This window comes from Elaeis guineensis, chromosome 2 (assembly GCF_000442705.2).
Source record: "Elaeis guineensis isolate ETL-2024a chromosome 2, EG11, whole genome shotgun sequence".
Classification (NCBI taxonomy): Eukaryota; Viridiplantae; Streptophyta; class Magnoliopsida; order Arecales; family Arecaceae; genus Elaeis; species Elaeis guineensis.
The window spans coordinates 77,168,509-77,185,664 of record NC_025994.2 but is presented as its reverse complement, the minus strand read 5'-3'; the positions used below and the strand labels follow the sequence as shown (position 1 = coordinate 77,185,664).

General features: G+C 42.4%; 1 protein-coding gene across 1 annotated transcript in view; it reads left to right on the top strand.

Moving 5' to 3' along the window:
* The first annotated feature begins 517 nt into the window (after window positions 1-517).
* LOC105058301 (formin-like protein 18) overlaps window positions 518-17,156 on the top strand; it is a 30,920-nt gene continuing 14,281 nt past the window's right edge. Inside the window, exons 1-12 of the mRNA XM_073251145.1 lie at window positions 518-878; window positions 1,730-2,433; window positions 2,509-2,730; window positions 2,803-3,539; window positions 3,584-3,780; window positions 3,878-4,176; window positions 4,295-4,419; window positions 4,899-5,301; window positions 5,526-6,319; window positions 6,492-6,618; window positions 9,339-9,410; window positions 17,013-17,111. Of these exons, the coding sequence (XP_073107246.1) occupies window positions 806-878; window positions 1,730-2,433; window positions 2,509-2,730; window positions 2,803-3,539; window positions 3,584-3,780; window positions 3,878-4,176; window positions 4,295-4,419; window positions 4,899-5,301; window positions 5,526-6,319; window positions 6,492-6,618; window positions 9,339-9,410; window positions 17,013-17,111 (3,852 nt within the window). The 5' untranslated portion in view covers window positions 518-805. The remainder of the gene's footprint in view (window positions 879-1,729; window positions 2,434-2,508; window positions 2,731-2,802; window positions 3,540-3,583; window positions 3,781-3,877; window positions 4,177-4,294; window positions 4,420-4,898; window positions 5,302-5,525; window positions 6,320-6,491; window positions 6,619-9,338; window positions 9,411-17,012; window positions 17,112-17,156) is intronic.

The window sequence follows — 17,156 nt, the reverse complement described above, 5'->3', positions numbered from 1 at the left end:
CGGTAGCCACCCCACACAATTATGGCTGTCGCACGACCTGAGATCCATGTCTATCCTTCCAGATCGATCCGACGGCTACTTTCGCTGTTCGGAGCCCAGCAGCAAACCGAATCTACCTCCCACCGTAACGGTCGGAAGCCATCTCGTTCCCGTCCCTTTCCATCTTCCCCCACGTGTGGTTTACGTGTCACCTTCCTTTGGGACCCACAATGTCGGGTTGCCAGACGTGCCGGCTTGCGATTGGAGGAAAGTTTGGCCCCACTACGAGTCAAACTTGGTCATCGAAACTCCATCGCGGGCGTGTGGGCCGATGGGGCCCACCAAAATCCTGGTTTCAGCTCGAAATAACGGCACTCCGGGCCTAGTTAATGATGCCATTAGCGAGATGGCTCTGTAGGCCCCACTTAGAAGCCAATAGGAGAGCGACACTTCATCAAGCAGGGAGCAAAACGCTGTTCCAGGCGACCCAGCTGAGCTAGCCTATTTCGGCTTCCCCCTTCTTTCCCCCTCTCTCTCTCTCCATGAAGGCAGAAAGAAAGGAGAAGAACAACACCGCTGTTGCGACCTCTCCTCTTCTTCCTCTCAATGTCTCGCTCGATGCGATTCTAAAACCCTAGAGATCGCTATTGCCTCGAAAATTCTCCAATCTGCTTCGCGCGATAGATATCGCCGCCTCTGATTCGTCATAGGTTCGAGGCGGGATTGCTCGTTTCTGGCATTAAGGTAGGTCTAGTGGTTTCTTGCCGCGGATTTCGGGTTTGGATCAGGACGGGGAAGCGACGGCCGCCGCTGGCGGCGCCGGCGGATGGCGTTGTTCAGGAGGCTCTTTTACAGGAAGCCACCGGATCGGCTTCTGGAGATCACCGATCGGGTTTACGGTAATGCGTTACTCGTCCCTCATTGTGTTACAACCTCGAAAACCTGGAACATTTTTAGCTATCTTGGTTCGTTTTCCTAAAGCTTGGGGAATTTGGTGGATTAGGGTTTCTTTCCTGGTGATTGTGAAAAGCTCATGTTCTTGCGGTTGGCATTATGGATTTTGTGCTTTCTGTGGTTAATTGAAGGTTCGTGGGGTAATTTTGCTATACAAAGTGAGTGGGGTTCTTGTGGGATTCGGATACTCTGAAGCAAATTGTAGTTTTGAAACTATATCATAGCTATGTTTGTTTTGTTCACTTATTGAACTATTTTATCTGTGGAACTGATGCAAAAGTGAAAACTTCTTTTTTTTGCTTTCCGAGGAGGGTGTCAAGATGATCCTGTTAATGTTTCTCGACAATGTTGCTATGTGGTTTGTTATTTTTTGGCATGAGAAGCATTAGAACATGTTTTTGCTTCACTTTTCTGTTCTTTAAGATTTTCAGGATATTGAAAGTTTATAATGTAGTTTTGGCATCTACATTAGCTATTGCAGAATTTTCTTAGTTTTGCTCTTCTTACAGTTATTCCCTGTGCATTTGTTTAAGAATTTGATGTTTCAGTCTGACTCGTACACAATCTGAGAGTAGTTTCTAGGTGAAAGAGGATTGTTATCTGTAGCTGTTTCTGATCTTTGGCGACTTGGGCTCTATAGGAAATAATTGACAGCTTTAGAGATTCTTACTTTTTCAGAAAAAGTATCATAGGTTTGGATTTTTAAGCTAGAAAATTTGGAAAGCATATTAATCTCAAGTTTCTTTTCCTACAAAATTTTATTCAACTTCCGTCAACTAACTGGGTGTACTTGCAGTGTTTGACTGCTGCTTTTCTTCGGAAACCATGGAAGAAGATGAATATAAGGATTACATGGATAAAATTTTTTCCCAGCTTCAGGGTTATTATTCTGATGCTTCATTCATGGTATTTAACTTCAGAGAGGGTGAAAGGAAGAGCCAAATTTCAGGAATCTTATCCCTATATGACATAATTGTCAAGCATTACCCTCGTCAATATGAAGGGTGTCCACTGCTTCCTTTGGAGATGATCCATGAATTCTTAAGGTTGAGTGACAACTGGCTTACATTAGAAAGGCAGCAAAATGTCTTGCTGATGCATTGTGAGAGAGGCGGATGGCCTGTGCTTGCATTTATGCTTGCAGGTCTTCTGATCTACAGGAAACAGTACAGTGGAGAACAGAGGACTCTGGAAATGGTGTATAAGCAAGCTCCTAAGGAGAGCCTCCATCTCTTGTGTCCCTTGAACCCTCAATCTTCTCATTTGAGATATCTTCAATACATATCCAAATCAGACAGTGGATCAGAATTGCCTCTGCATGATGTTCCCTTTATTTTGGATTGCCTAATCCTTAGAACTGTTCCAAACTTTGACCGGGAAGGGGGCTGCAGGCCAGTAGTTCGTGTCTATGGTCGGGACCCCTCAACCCCATCTGACAGAAGTTCCAAGGTTCTTTTTTCAACTTCAAAGACTAAGAAGCATGTTTGCCACTTCAGCCAGGTAAGTTTAGTACTTTGGACGGAAGGGGATTACTGTTCTGAATTTAAGATTACTGGTTTTGTACTGTAACTGCAGGAGGACAATGCACCAATAAAAATAAATGTTCATTGCTCTGTTCAAGGGGATGTGGTCCTTGAATGCAACCATATGGATGAGGATCTGAAGGATGAGGAGATGGTGTTCAGGGTTATGTTCAACACAGCCTTTATTCAATCTCATATTTTGCTGCTGACCCTTCAGGATATTGATATTGCTTGGGATGCTCAGGACCAGTTCTCAAAGGACTTCAAAGCAGAGGTAGGTGCTGGTCTGTCTTACATTAAGCGATGTCTGTTACTGATATAATGGGAGTTGACTTGCCTGAATCAGGTACTCTTTTCAGACTTTGAAGCTGAGTCAGATATCAACATAGAAGCGGTAGCTGAAGACGAGGATGCGATGGAAGTTGCTTCAACAGAGGAGTTCTTTGAGGCAGAAGAGATTTTCAGCAATCCAGAATGGCAGGATGGACACAGAGATCTAGACATCCAGACAGCTCTTTTCACAAATACACTAAGTGATGTAAGTCCCAGATCTGAAGTGTCATATCTGGATGCTGAAGTGAGAAGAGGCTTAGAATTTAGCGACCCTGAAAAAGACTTGAATATCATTAAGAACCAAGAAGTAACGACAATGGATGACACAAGTAGCATGCTTCATACCCCAACGGAGAGAAACATGCATACCAGCTATGTCAAACATGATATAAATCTTGTAACCAAGGTAACAGGTACCTTAGACAAGATGATCGTCGAAGCAGATTGCCCAGCTTTGACAATTGAAGAGAAGAGTACATTAGATAATTCCAAACAGGATATGGAGCAGATTGTTGACATAGCAGTTGAGGAGATGACTGCATCGGAAATTAGTAATTTCAAACATAACATTGAAGGACATGTAACAAGAATTACTTCAGATGATATGGATTGTAAATTAGAAATACCAATATTGGAAGATGAGGGAAAGAGCACATTAGAAATCAGAGTTTCCAAAAGGATGCAGAGAAGAATTTTACTGAAAAGAAATCAATTCTGGATGAAGAGAGCCCTAAGTTTGAGACACCTAGGGTAGGACATGATGTATGGTACAAACTAGAGACCAGTGATTCCAGCAAGGAAACAGAAAATGCTGTGACTGAAAATGGGGGGGAGCCTAGCATTATGTATGAGAGAATGGAGTTTGATTTTCAAAAACAAGAATATGAGAAGTTCGAGCCTTCGATGTCAGAGGAACTACAAGCAAGTAGTATGAAACCACCTTCAAGTTCATTCTTGTCTGAACAAAGGATTGAACAGCAGGAATATCTAAGTAATAACACAGAATGGATCCCTCCAAACAAGGCTCTGATGCTACTTTTGTGCATGTGCACCTCATCCTGATTTGGAATTTCCTTCAATTTCTCAAGATCATGTTGCTGGAAAAATTGAAAATGGTCCAATTCCTTCTTTGACAAGTACAATTATAGCTTATGCATCTCCAACAACTCAATCATCACCAACTAATATGCCTTCTACAAGTTTCATTTACAATTTTTCACCTTTTTCATGTCCTCCTCCTCCACCTTTGCCTCTATCCTTGGAAACAAGAGAAGCACTCCAAGCCCCTTCCCATTCTCCACCACCACCACCTCCTCCCCCTTTTGGGACCACAATGATTGCTTCTTTTTTTCATCCCTCTCGTTTAGCTCTATCTTCCCAAATGGAAGTAACCCATCAATCTCTTATTCCTATTCCACCCCCACTTCCTCCAACATATAGTACAATTACCACAATTGCTCCGTTATCTCCACCATTGCCTCTCCAACCTCCACTTGTATGTGCAGTTCCATCTCCTCCCCGACCACCTCCATCTCCCCTCCACCTCCACCACCCTTGCATCCAAGAGCATCCTCCAAAAGCCTACCTCCTTCCCCTTTGCCTTCAGGCCTAATAACATCTCCAAAGGATGGTTCCCTCCCTTTTCCTCAGCCTATGACCAAAAAAGCAGCCACTAGCTACTCCCCTCCTCCCCCTCCATCATTTGTCCACTCAAGATCATCCACCAAAGTTCCCCCACCCCCCACCCCCTCCCATTTGGAATAAATCAGGCATGGCATCTCTCCATCAATAACATACCAAGGAGTAATATCTCAAAACTCCCCTCTTTCCCTTAGGTCTCCTCTTTTTCAGCATGGTGTTGGTGGATCAATTACTTCCTCACCACCTCTTTCACCATCTAAAAGGGATGTAGTTGTCACAAAAGACCCTCCAACATCTCCACCCTCGCCACTTTTAGTGACTTCATCTAATCTTTCAGAAAATATGATCACCACATCCCTATTCCAACTTCTCCCCCTTCCATGCATACAGAAGCTTTGTTTCCACCTTCATCCTTAAGAGCTTGTGTAGAAACTCCACCTCAACTGCCACCTCATAAACTACATTTAGGGCCTCCACCACCACCCCACCCCCTCCCTCTCCCCCTCCCTTTAGAGCGTGTAAAGGAACTCAACCTCCTTCCTCACCTACGTCGCTTGAGGCTCATGTTAGAGTTCCATCATTGCCCCATCCCTCTCCCCCTATTTCCAAAGGTCTTGAAGGAGCTCCACCTTCATCCCGACCCTCACACCTTGGAGCTCATGGAGGAGCTCTTCCTCCACCACCGCCACCGCCACTGCCTCCATTGCCACCACCATCACCACCACTTATGGCTCATGGAGGAGATACATTGCCAAAGCTAGATCTTTCTAAAGGACTTGGAGGAGCTCCAACTCCACCCCCACCCCCACCTCCACCTTCCAAAGCTTATGGAGTTCCATCACCACCACCTTGCCCACCCTTGAGAGGGCAGGTAGGAGCTCCACCTCCACCTCCACCTCCACCTCCACTCCCTAGAGCTCATGGAGGAGTTCCACTGCCACCTCCTCCCCCTTCCTCTAAAGAGCATACAGGAGCTCCACCATTGCCCCATTCTTCTTTCTTTGGAGAGCATATAGGAGCTCCACCACTGATCCCGCCCCCAGCCTCTAGGGCTCATGGAGGAGTTCCTCCACCACCCCCTCCCCCTTTTCATAGAGGACATGTGGGAGCTCCACCACCAGTCCTGGCCCCAGCCCTAGGGCTCATGGAAGAGTTCCATTATCATTATCTTCTGCTATACCTGAAGAACATGCAGGAGCTCCACGGCCACCACCACCCCCACCCCCCAGGGCTGATGGAGGGGTTTTGCTACCACCTCCACCCTTTGGAAGAGTTTCATTATCATTACCTTCCGCTGTACCTAGAGGATATGTGGGAGCTCCACCGCCACCACCACCGCCACCCCCTAAGGCTAATGAAGGAGTTTTGCTATCACCTGCACCCTCTAGAGTATGTGGAGGACCTCCACCTCCACCTCCACCGGCACCACCTAGAGGGCGTGGAGGTGCTCCACCTCCACCACCACCTCCTGGAGCATATGGAGGAGCTCCACCACCACCACCTCCTCCAGGAGGACATGGAGGAGCTCCACCTCCACCACCTCCCCCTCGAGGGCATGGGGGGACTCCACCTCCACCACCTCCTCCAGTAGGACGCGCACCTGCCCCTCCAGCTCCTCCTAGGGCCCCTGGTGCTCCTCCACCTCCTCCAGGTGCACCTGGTGCTCCTCCACCTCCACTAGGTGCACTTGGTTCTCAAGCTGGCATAAGAGGCTTATCACCTAATTCCCTGGTTGGGGGAAGGGGCCATGGGCTTTCACGTTCTGCAGGGCCAGGTCCACCTACATCAACTCGAAGATCATCACTAAAGCCATTGCATTGGGTCAAAGTAACAAGAGCGATGCAAGGAAGCTTATGGGCAGAACTACAAAAACATGCCGATGCTCATAGGTATCATATATTTTGTTCATCTGCATATCTGATAATTAGATGTTTTGGATACTTATGACTTTTTCTGACATTCTTGCTAATGTTAGTTGGCAGTAAAGTTTGATAGGTTGTTAGCTGCAACCTTGGTTTTCCTTGTCCTCCTAATTCTCAGTAAGTTACCTTTTTCATGCAGTACTTCAGAATTTGATGTACAAGAACTTGAGTCACTCTTCTCTGCGGTGGTTCCAAAATCAAAAGATAGTTCTAAGTTAGGAGGGCGTAGCAAATCTGCTGGATCTAAATTGGATAAAGTTCACCTGGTAAATCATCTATAGCATTACACTCTCAAAGAGAAAGATATCATAGGACCTGAAAATGTCATTACCTTAGTGCTATGATGTTACTGAAACTGTAGCTTATTATGCTTCTATGATACATGTTGATCAATTTACATGCCTGTCATCTAGATTTAAATGTCTTATCTGCATGTATGTATTTCTTATTTTCCTATTTATTTTTTATGTCAAGTGTTGCAAGACTGGAATAAGAGTAAGAACACAATGCAGACAAAGTGGTTCTTGACTGCCAAAGATGGTTATAAGTCATTGTTTATTGAGAAATTCATTCCTAACTAGTACCAACACATGAACTTAGATTTCTTTTTCGAACGTTTTCCATTTTGAAAGTTTCATTGGTATTTGGCTAATGCTTTAGTTTCCAAAGCCAAAATTTAGGTTTTAGTCCAGGTAGTCTCCTAAATACACAGCAAATAGGCTTAGGCAACTTGTTCCTGCTGACTGAGTCAAGCTGGGTAAGGCATAATTGGTTCAGGCTGTGCTTAAGGCACTTTATAATGTATTGGACCAGGCATGGTTTGCAATGTATAGTTTTGGAATCCCTTGTCCTGTCTTCGTTGTGACATGTTAGGATAGATAGCTACTTCACATTGTATGCCTTGGCCATATTTACACTATTGGTTTAGGACATCTGTTAGAGTACTTATTTCATGTATCCTATTAAAAAAGATCATGGGTACTCCTGAGTATGTCTCCAAAAGATGAGGGAAGAGTTCTTCTTTTCTCTTGAGAAATATAAATGTTGACTTTCTAATAATGGATGTGATGGATGGTTAACTTTAGCGTTTGTGACATTGATGTTTTGTATGGTGTATGCCTTTTTTCTTTGATAAACCATGATGCTGCATTGGTGCTTTTACACACACACACACACACACACATATATATGTGTGTGTGTGTGTGTGTGTGTGTGTCTGCGGTGTGCGTGCGCGCACGCATATGCGTGTGTTTGTGTGTAAGAAAAAGAAGCACCATCTCAAAGATTCTTGTATCAGCATATCCAGAATGGTGTATAGGATCTGGATTTGTCACCAGGCTTCATAGGTGACATGTTAGCACCTCTAGTTGCACTAAAACACACCCTGTGCTTGTGGTGGCAAAAGGATTGCAATAAATGGATCAGTGTCGAATAGCCTAAGTGAGAAGGGGAAGATTAGGCTTCTTGAATCAAGTCAGCAGAGGAGAGAAGAGGAGGCAAACAAGTAGTCATTATTTGAGGTGTTAAAAGAAGAATGGAGGCAAAGAATGAGCAAATATTTAGCAATCAAAAGAGGGCATCACAGATTATTTTTAAAGGAGGAATTACGGCCTCAACCCTTTTTAGTATCAGAGAGATGTGGAATTTCTGTAGGTTATGACTGGAATTCACATTGAATGAGTCAAAGACATTTTTTCCATGGCATGTACCATGAGAGAGAAGGAATATTCTCAAAAATCATTGGTACAAAATAAAGAAGAAAAACCTCCTTTATTGGAGGAACTACAAAAGTTTGCTGTATGGAGATAATAACCAGAACAGCTGGCAAATTGTTACATTATCTACTTTTTTGCCTTCATGGACTGGATTCTTCACACTAATGCACTAGTCTGCATGACGAATATTTATATACTAACTATATAAGTTTTCTTTTTTCTTTTTAATGAGGAAATTCTTTATTTATTTAATTATGTCAGTTTCCATATCATTGTATCAGCAGTCTGAAGCTCTGTTTATGATGATTCAAAATAAGTTGAGAGAAATGATTTTAAATAAAATTTACCTTTTCAAATTATAGAGCATTTTTCTTATTTTTCTTTTATTTGAGTATTGTAATACATGGGTATTATTGGATGCTGGAAAGGACACGCACTAGAAATGCTGCTTTAGGAAATGAGATACCTATCCATACAAAAGTAACTAGAAAGGATCTTTTTGATAGCACATAATTTTGGTGAGGATGTGTGCTGGATGCAGCCAAGTTACACACTTTGACAAATTGAGCTGATCGACTCTTGTCGTTTGCACTGATTATTTTTCATCATTTGATGACCATAGTACCCAGTTAATTGCTAAACAATTTTTCTTACTTCCTATCGATTATCCACTATAGCTATCTTTCTATGATCCTAGAACCAATAAAATTCCACATATGGTGGTGTGCTTGCTTCTGAATCTTGCATCTGCTATCTCAGCATTTCTTTGCATCTGCATGCACTTCTGGTAAGTGGTAACTAATGACTGTAATTAATCTCAAGCTTGTTTTAGTTTTTTTGTTGAGAATTAAAGGACCTGATATCTGTTTATGTGATCAAGGCGAATAACATATGGACATTTTAGATTGCTATTTTCTTCAGAAGTGGAAAAAGGGGAAACTTTTTGCATTCTGAGTCTCATTTACCTATCAGTGACCTTAAAAGGTTTCTATTGAAATTCTACTTGGATATTTGACTTATCTTTGATTATCATATACTCTCTAGTCTATACAATGCAGCAGATTTTATACGCTTGTGACTGTCTTTAGGTGCCTCATAATAATTAAGCGCCTTCACTTTTCACTGGTTGCTATCATAAATTTTTTTTGGACTTGATTGATGTAATTTTTTTCTTTAACCATGATCTAAGTATTATCAAACATATGCATGTAGGCTATCTTTGTATTTGAATTACAGTTTTGCTGATAAGCTAGGTGCTGACTTTCTTGTAGATTGATCTAAAGCGGGCCAATAACACTGAAATCATGCTGACAAAAATCAAGATGCCTCTATCTGATATGATGGTAAGCTTAATGCAATTAGCTTTTCATGCAAGCTGTGTGCTGGTAATCTGTTTTCATCGAGACATCTTAAAGAAGATACTCTAGAGTCTAGCCTGTCAGATACTGGCAATTCATCTTAAAACTTACATATAATTGTCAACAAGATATAAATTGGTATTCTATGTGTAGAAAGCATAAGTGATACTTTGATCTGGACTAATCTTATCATATTGTTTCTCATTTTACTTGATAGTCTGCCTTGACATGACATTTGCCTTAAATTATATGTTCTTTAAGTTTGGCTGCTCTCCTTCTTGTTTGAAATGATCCTAAAAATATAGTTTGTCATATTGGAGGAGCAAGTTTAGAGAGAGCTCCACTATCATTTTCTTCAGTTTTGGAGAGTAAGGGAGGGTGGACCCACTGAGAATTCATAAAGATAATGAATAAATAAAACAAAATATTAAAGTGGTGAGAGAGGGGGGACAAGAGGAGAGAAGGTGGGAGAGTGGGGAGAAGAGGAGTTAGGGCAAGCGGAGGAGGCTGCAAATGGGGTTTACAGAGGAGGATTTCTCTAGTACCATATTGGGCCATTCTAGGAAGTGGGGATTAGTTCTGGTAATAAAAGCCTTGATCAATTATTTGTTGAGGAAGGCCTTTTTTTGCGTTCCAGACAAATAATCTAACATGGGATGACAATAAGATCTACCTCTAAGCCTCTTCGTAAATCAAGTGGTTCTCTATAACATCCAAATTCCAAATTGAGTGGAGAGAAGTTGGCCAACCTCTAATGTTTAGTTTAAATTTGAAACTTCTCATTTCTTTGGAGAGTGAATTCCACTATTATGATTAGCACATAAATCTCAATGGGTACTTATACCACTTGAAATTCAAGAGGAACCACAACTATGGTTTTAAGGAGCTATGACTCTAAACTATAGAATAAGTACAATTTGGATTTTTTGAAGTATTTTGTATGGATCCCTGGCCAAAAGTAAAACAATAGAAAAGGGAAGGAGCGAAGAAAGTGGTGCATAGGGAAAGTGGAAGAAAGAAAATTATTTACCTCATTCTTGTGACATGGGATCTTCCTTTGAAAGATTCCAGAGGAGGAGAGTGTAGAGATTGAAGCTCTAGGAATTTCAGAAAATAGAGGAGCCCTAGGAGCCTTGACAAGGAAGAAGAAAATTGAAATTGACATATGAGAGGGAAAGGAGTATCTTGCCCAAGTTTCATGGTCATTTATTTCTAGTATTTTAATGGAACGACCCTTACATTTTCTATTATGCAACATAGCTACATATTTTAACTTGTCAAAAATAAAATGGTCGTGCTGCATATGTTACAAAAACTGAAAAATCAAACTACTATTACATGTTATGTTTAATGGCATTTGAACTAATATGTGACAAGGTAACAAATGATATAATTTAAGACAAACTAACACTTCAATATAACAACGTAGCCATTAAATATTAGAATTTAGAAGACATGGTACACATGCTAGTGTTTTTACTACATGGAACCCAACATAGTCATGGATAATTTGATACTTAGACTACAATTACTCCTGCATTTATTTCAACTCTTTGCATCCTAGTGACATGATGTACACTTTCCTATATAGAAAATCGCTCTTTCTTCCCAATCCATATAGACTCTTATTCTAGGATAATTTTGAAGGATTGTCGTCTAGTTGAACTAAATAAAAATACATATTTTCTTACCCTTAAATTGATTTTTAAGGTTCTATTGCATGCCTATATTTTGCCAAGGCTGAATTAGCATATAGTCATTACCAGCTCAAGCAGTATATATTAGGTCGAGAACCAGTTATAAACCATTCTTAAACTTTGATGGATCATAAGATATGTCATATTCATTAGCAAGATATGAAGAATTGTCTTGAACCAAGTGGTTCGGGGCAAGGTTCGATGACTCGGTACTGATGCCTATACTGATCGACCGGCGGTACGGCTGGATACAAATCTGTACCAGATTGGACCAGCACGAACTGACGGGGCAGAGAAGGGAGAGGGAGAAGAAAGAGAGGAAGAGAGAGGGGGGAGAAGGAAAGGAAAAGAGGGAGAGGGAGAGAGAGGGGGAGAGGGCCTTCGACGGCCGTCGGAGGCCATCTGGGATCTTGCCAAGTGTCGGTACGCACAGAGAGGGAAGGAGAGAGAGTGGGAGGCCTTATTGGTTCATCGAAGGCCCTCAAAGGCCTTTGGACGGATGGCGGCAACGCCGCCATGAGCTCTCCGACGGCCGATGAGGCAGCACGAAGGGAGCGGAGAGTGGTCGAGGGCCACGGAGGACGGCGGATTTGAAATAGGGGTTCACAACTATTTTGATTTTTATTTTTGATTTTTAACGGGCGAAGTCGACAACAACATTGCCGACTTCACCCTTTTAAAAAAAAAATTGGATACTGAAATTAAAAAAATAAAAATTTACAAAGTTGGCAATTGGGTTACCGACTTCGCACATTAAAATTAAAAAAAAAATCTGATACAGGGGCGAACCCTGTTTCAAAATGAAGAAGGGGGTGGAGGCCCTCTACTCGACCGTCCTCAGGCCCTCGATGTGAGGTCACTAGCTGTCGGAGATGTCGAGGTGGAGGCGTCATCCATTCGGAGGCCTCCGACGGACTTTGGAGGCCCGTAAGGACCTCCCACTCTCTCTCCTTCCCTCCCTCCGCATGTACTAACCTCGGCAAGATGTCGGATGGCCTCCGACAGCTATTGGAGGCCCTCTCTTCTCTCTCTCTCCTTCTTCCCCCCTCTCTCTTCCTCTCTTTCTTCTCCCTCCTTTCGAGAACCATTTTGGACACCAGAACCATCCCAGTTGCCCATTGGTCCGACTCGGTATGGGGTGTACCGACCGGTTCGGATGGTACAGAATTCTTAGTTCAGGTTGTATTAAACCGAATCATCCAGAAACTAGAATAATTTAGGCCAAGAAAAGTGGAACCATCTTGAACCGCTTGGTTCAAGGCATATCGAGCCGTATCGGTTGTGGATTAGGATGATTCTAACAATGAAATCGAGAACCAGTGAGGGAGGGGGAGAGGAAAGAAAGATAGGAAGAGAGAGAGAGAAGAGAGGGAGGAAAGAAGGGAGGGAGAGAGGGAGAGGCTGGCAATAAGCGGTGGCTACTGGAACGGGATTGAGGGAGGGGGGAGAGAGGGCTTTGAAAGCCCTCTCTCCTCTATGCATTGAAATAGAGGCTTCGAAAGTCCTCTTGCCCCATCCCACGGCCTTTCAAAGCCCTCTCTCCTCTATGCATTGAAATAGAGGCTTCGAAAGTCCTCTTGCCCCATCTCACGGCCTTGTCTCGATGGCCACTGCTCATCACCACCCTTTTTCTCTATTTTCCTCCCTTCCTTTCTCTTTGTCCCTCCTTCTCCCTCTCCCCTCTCTCCTTCTTCCTCTCCCCCTCCACCTCTCTTTCTCCCTACTGCTCTCGCTTTCTCCCTCTCTCTTCCTCTCTCTACTTCCTCTCCCATTCCCTTGCTGGTTGGACACAACATTGGGCTGTACCCTATTGTATAGCTAGCCTACCAGAATAGGTGCTGATTCTAGTCTTACGAATCTTGGTTTAGGCACTCGATACCAAGCAGTTCGAGAACCAGTTAGCACCGTCCAAGTTGGGCCAAACTATTACTAACCAATTTCGTCTAGTTTCAAGCAATTCTTACTTGATTCCCTTAGCTGAAGGAAACCCCTTACAAAAGGAGAGGGGCCTTGGCCCTTCAATTCCTCTCTTCTTGACACCTTAGTGCCTCTTCTTGCCTTTGCTCAAAATCTCCCAACATTCACCTTGCCTCTCTTCTCACCCTCCTGTCTTCGGTTCTCCACTGCACCACTAGCCTAGTAGATTGTAGTGGCGATGGACTGCCTTAGCAAGGACCCCTTTCCTTCCCCTCCTACTGGTATCTCTTCACAACTTCTCTTCTTGTGATTTTCCTTGCTGGGGTTAGGGTTCTATCACTGCCACCCCCACTGCTATAGATGGTGATGGCCACTGTCTCCCTTTTTCTTCTCACTCTCACCATATTGCTACCTCTCTCTTTCTAGCTATTATGCCATCATTTCGACAGCCTAACTGGTCATCCTTGCCAAGTGTCCCTCGTTGATAGCCTCGTTGATCACCCTTATTATCTTCCACACTAAAAGGAGCTTGTTAGAGGCTAGAGGTCACAAATCTCATCAATTGGTGGCCAAAGCAGATTGAGGGTCAGATATCATGGACCAAAGGCTAGAGGTTATGGATTGAAGGCTAGAGATCATGAAATGAGGGTTGGAGATCATAGATTGGAGGTTGAAGGTATGCTTGTTCCTTCCTCTCTCTCTCTTCCCACCTCATTTGGGTGAAGCTTAGAGGTACAGCCATGGTGCTATGTACGGTGTGTTGATATGTATGGTATGATATTGTACCAATACATCCCTAATCGGTACGATCATCTGTACTAGTTTTGCAAACCTTATTCATAGGGGTGGGCATGCACATGTACATGTGCAAGTTATTAGAAGAGTTAAGAAGGTAATCATATATATCAATGTATATGTTTTTAAGCAATTTTACTACTCTTGTAGGTTGTACTTGATGATTTATTAGATCACATAACTTTTGCATTTGCATTCGGAATTGCTCCATGCAGTGTTGTTGAAGGCACAAGTAAGGTGTGATTCGGGCGGAAGGCACTCCACCTGGTGCAAGGCACTCCCAAGTAAGATTTGTCGTACCGGTTGGTATTATATCATACCAGGCCTACCATATCTTACTAGTACCGAACCGATATGCAGTCTCCTGCTGTATCGACACTTGGTATGCCTTGTCACCTTATACCATAGCGCACACTGGCATTGTAATAATATGGTACAAGTAGGAGGTCCGGTACAAAAATGACGAATCTTGCTCCTAGGTGCAAAATTTGGTGACTTGCCTACCAAATGCACACCTTGCATGCACCTTGTTGAGGCACAAAGGCACAAAAAAGGAGTGCCTTTATGATTGTTTATCTGTTGTGCATGTGCATGTGATTGTGGATGACTGCAATTTTGTTTTTTTGTGGTGTGTGTTGTGATGGTTGTGTTTTTAAGTGAGTTGTGTGTGCCTTCATGGTTGCCATAATGTGTGTTTTTATAGGACCACTGGTGGGTTTGGCCAATATTAGTTAGATGTTTGTAATTGGTTTTGTATATGTTCTATTTATTTTTTATCAATATAGTGAGGATGGGCCTTGGTGCAATAGCAAGATTGCTCCGTTGTAACTTGGGTATCACGGTTTCAAAACATGGAAATGATCTCTCTGCATGCAAGCATAAAGATGCACACATCTGACCCTCCCTAGAATTGGCAATGGCGAGAGCCTTGTGCACTAGGATGACCCTTTTCTTTATATTTATCAAATATATTCAACATCATGAATTATAGCCATACGTATATGTATGCATCTGTCGGCGCAAACATACACACATGCACAGACGCATATGTATGTATGTCTGTGTGCATGCTGCATGCATGAGTGCATGTGTAAATGTAAATATATACATGTGTATGCATGTTTGCATATGTGTATTTATGTGTCTTCATACATACGTAATATACCTAAAACACATAATGCATGATATTTACATGTGGGTGCACACATTTGTGCATGCATCTTGCCTTCTTTTTAGCATGTGCCTTGCATTGTGCTTCGAGCTTAGGCTCCAATAGATCTTGGCTCCTAAGTGTCCTTGGTCCTTTAACCTCTGGCTTCATGCAATTAAGTTGTCAAAGCTCATTTTTATCTCTCTTAGAAGTTAGAGTGAAGGGCTTGGTTCGCAAGTTATTATTAGATGCACAGGTTGTAATCTTTAGTAATGACCATTGTATTTGAAAAACTTTTATCTTGCTAAAATTCAGTAGGCCTCTGCTATTATATTTTCACATCTGATTAATAGAAATCAGAAAAGGAAATATAAGAATGAATAATGAACTTGACTAAATTTGGTTGATCTTGGAAAGGCATCTGAAACAACTTAGAAGTTTCATAGACCCATAAATGACACCCCATCTTCTTCTACTCTCCTTGTTTCAAGCCCCATGGTAAAAGGAAAAATTTTCACTTTAACCATCTTAAATTCTTAATATTCTCCCATGGACTTTGTTCTACTTAACAAGGGTAAATCAGTTTTAGCTGGTCTCAGCCAACAGACATCACAAATCTTCAATCCTTAAATGCATCAAGTGTGGGTTCTTTGTGGCCAAAACCCCATTGTTACCCTGTGTTTGCATTATTTGACCTGTCCTCTGGCAACTAAATCTTTGGATTGAGCTCTGCCTTCATTGCATGGCCCCCACCATGTGGTTCAATCACTACATAGGCACAAGGACGGACATAGTTTTGATTAAGTCTGCTGAACTAGTATCAAAAGTTGTATCGGCCGGCAACCGGTTTAGTACGGTATGGACATGTAACATACATGCCGGAGCTGAAATAGGGAGAGGAAAGGGGAGGAGGAGGAGAGGGAGGGAGAGGGACAGCAGAAGAGGAAGAAGGAGAGGGGGGAAGAGAGAAAGGCCAAGAAGCCTCGACTATGGAGAAGGAGTTTCAAGAGCCCTGGATCCGGTGACTGATCGAGAGAAAGGGAGGGAGAGAGATAGAGGGAGGGAGGGGGAGAGAGAGGCTGAGAACCTTTGGCCATTGACAGGATCTTTGAGAGCCTCAGATCCGATGACAGATTGAGAGAGGGAGAGAGAGAGATGGAGAGATAGAGACCTACCTAGCCAAGGACTCATTGTCATTGTCATTGTTGTAGGGTGGTGGGTTTGACTCATGGGGATGAAGGCTTCAAGATTAGGGTTTTGAAAGCCAACCAAGTCATTTATATGTTGAACAAAAATCTTGAATCATGCCGGCAACTGACCGACCTAGTTCAGTTACTTCAGTATGCCCCCAACAGGCTGGTTTGCCACGGTTCGGCTAACCATAGGATTGATCACCAAGGATCCATGTTTTATATGCATCTTCCCATTCCATTATAAACAAAAACCGTAAGCACAAATCAATTCTCCAACTTGTAGTGGGCGGGCTCTGAATGGGTAAAGGCAAGTAAAAATTCAAGATTTTCAACCAGTCAATTGCTCAAGTTTCTTCTGATGATTGAATGTTAAATGCTTTCCTCACTTATCATCTCATATAATACATTGCCCAATTATAATTATAGAAGCAAAATAGCTCATATCACGACATAGTTTCTGATGCATTTTAAAGCCATTTGCAGGTTGCGAAGCTTTGTTTCAGTCTCCTGCAGAGCATATTTCCCTAATCTATTCTGGTTCTTAAGGAACAAGAATTTGCATGCTATATGTATATACATAAATGATCATGAATCCCTTTCTTTTAATTTAAATTAATTTGGAGTCTCCTGTTGAAAATCAAAAGCACCAGAGCTTTTCAATGTTCAGACTTTTGTCATATGTTTTCATTTTTCACATAAATTTAAATCGTTTGATATTTTATATAGGAAATGCTCGTACATTCAGAAACTGGTGCTAGATATTTAGCCGAAATTCAGCATTAACAAAATGCAAATATTTTCATGAATTTGAGCTTCAATCTTTATGTTGCTGCAGAATGCTGTTCTAGCGCTGGATGATTCAATTCTAGATGCTGATCAAGTAGAAAATCTCCTAAAGTTCTGTCCAACAAAAGACGAGATGGAGCTTCTTAAGGTGTATACAATAAAATAAATTACTGTCCCTGTTCTTATTATCCAT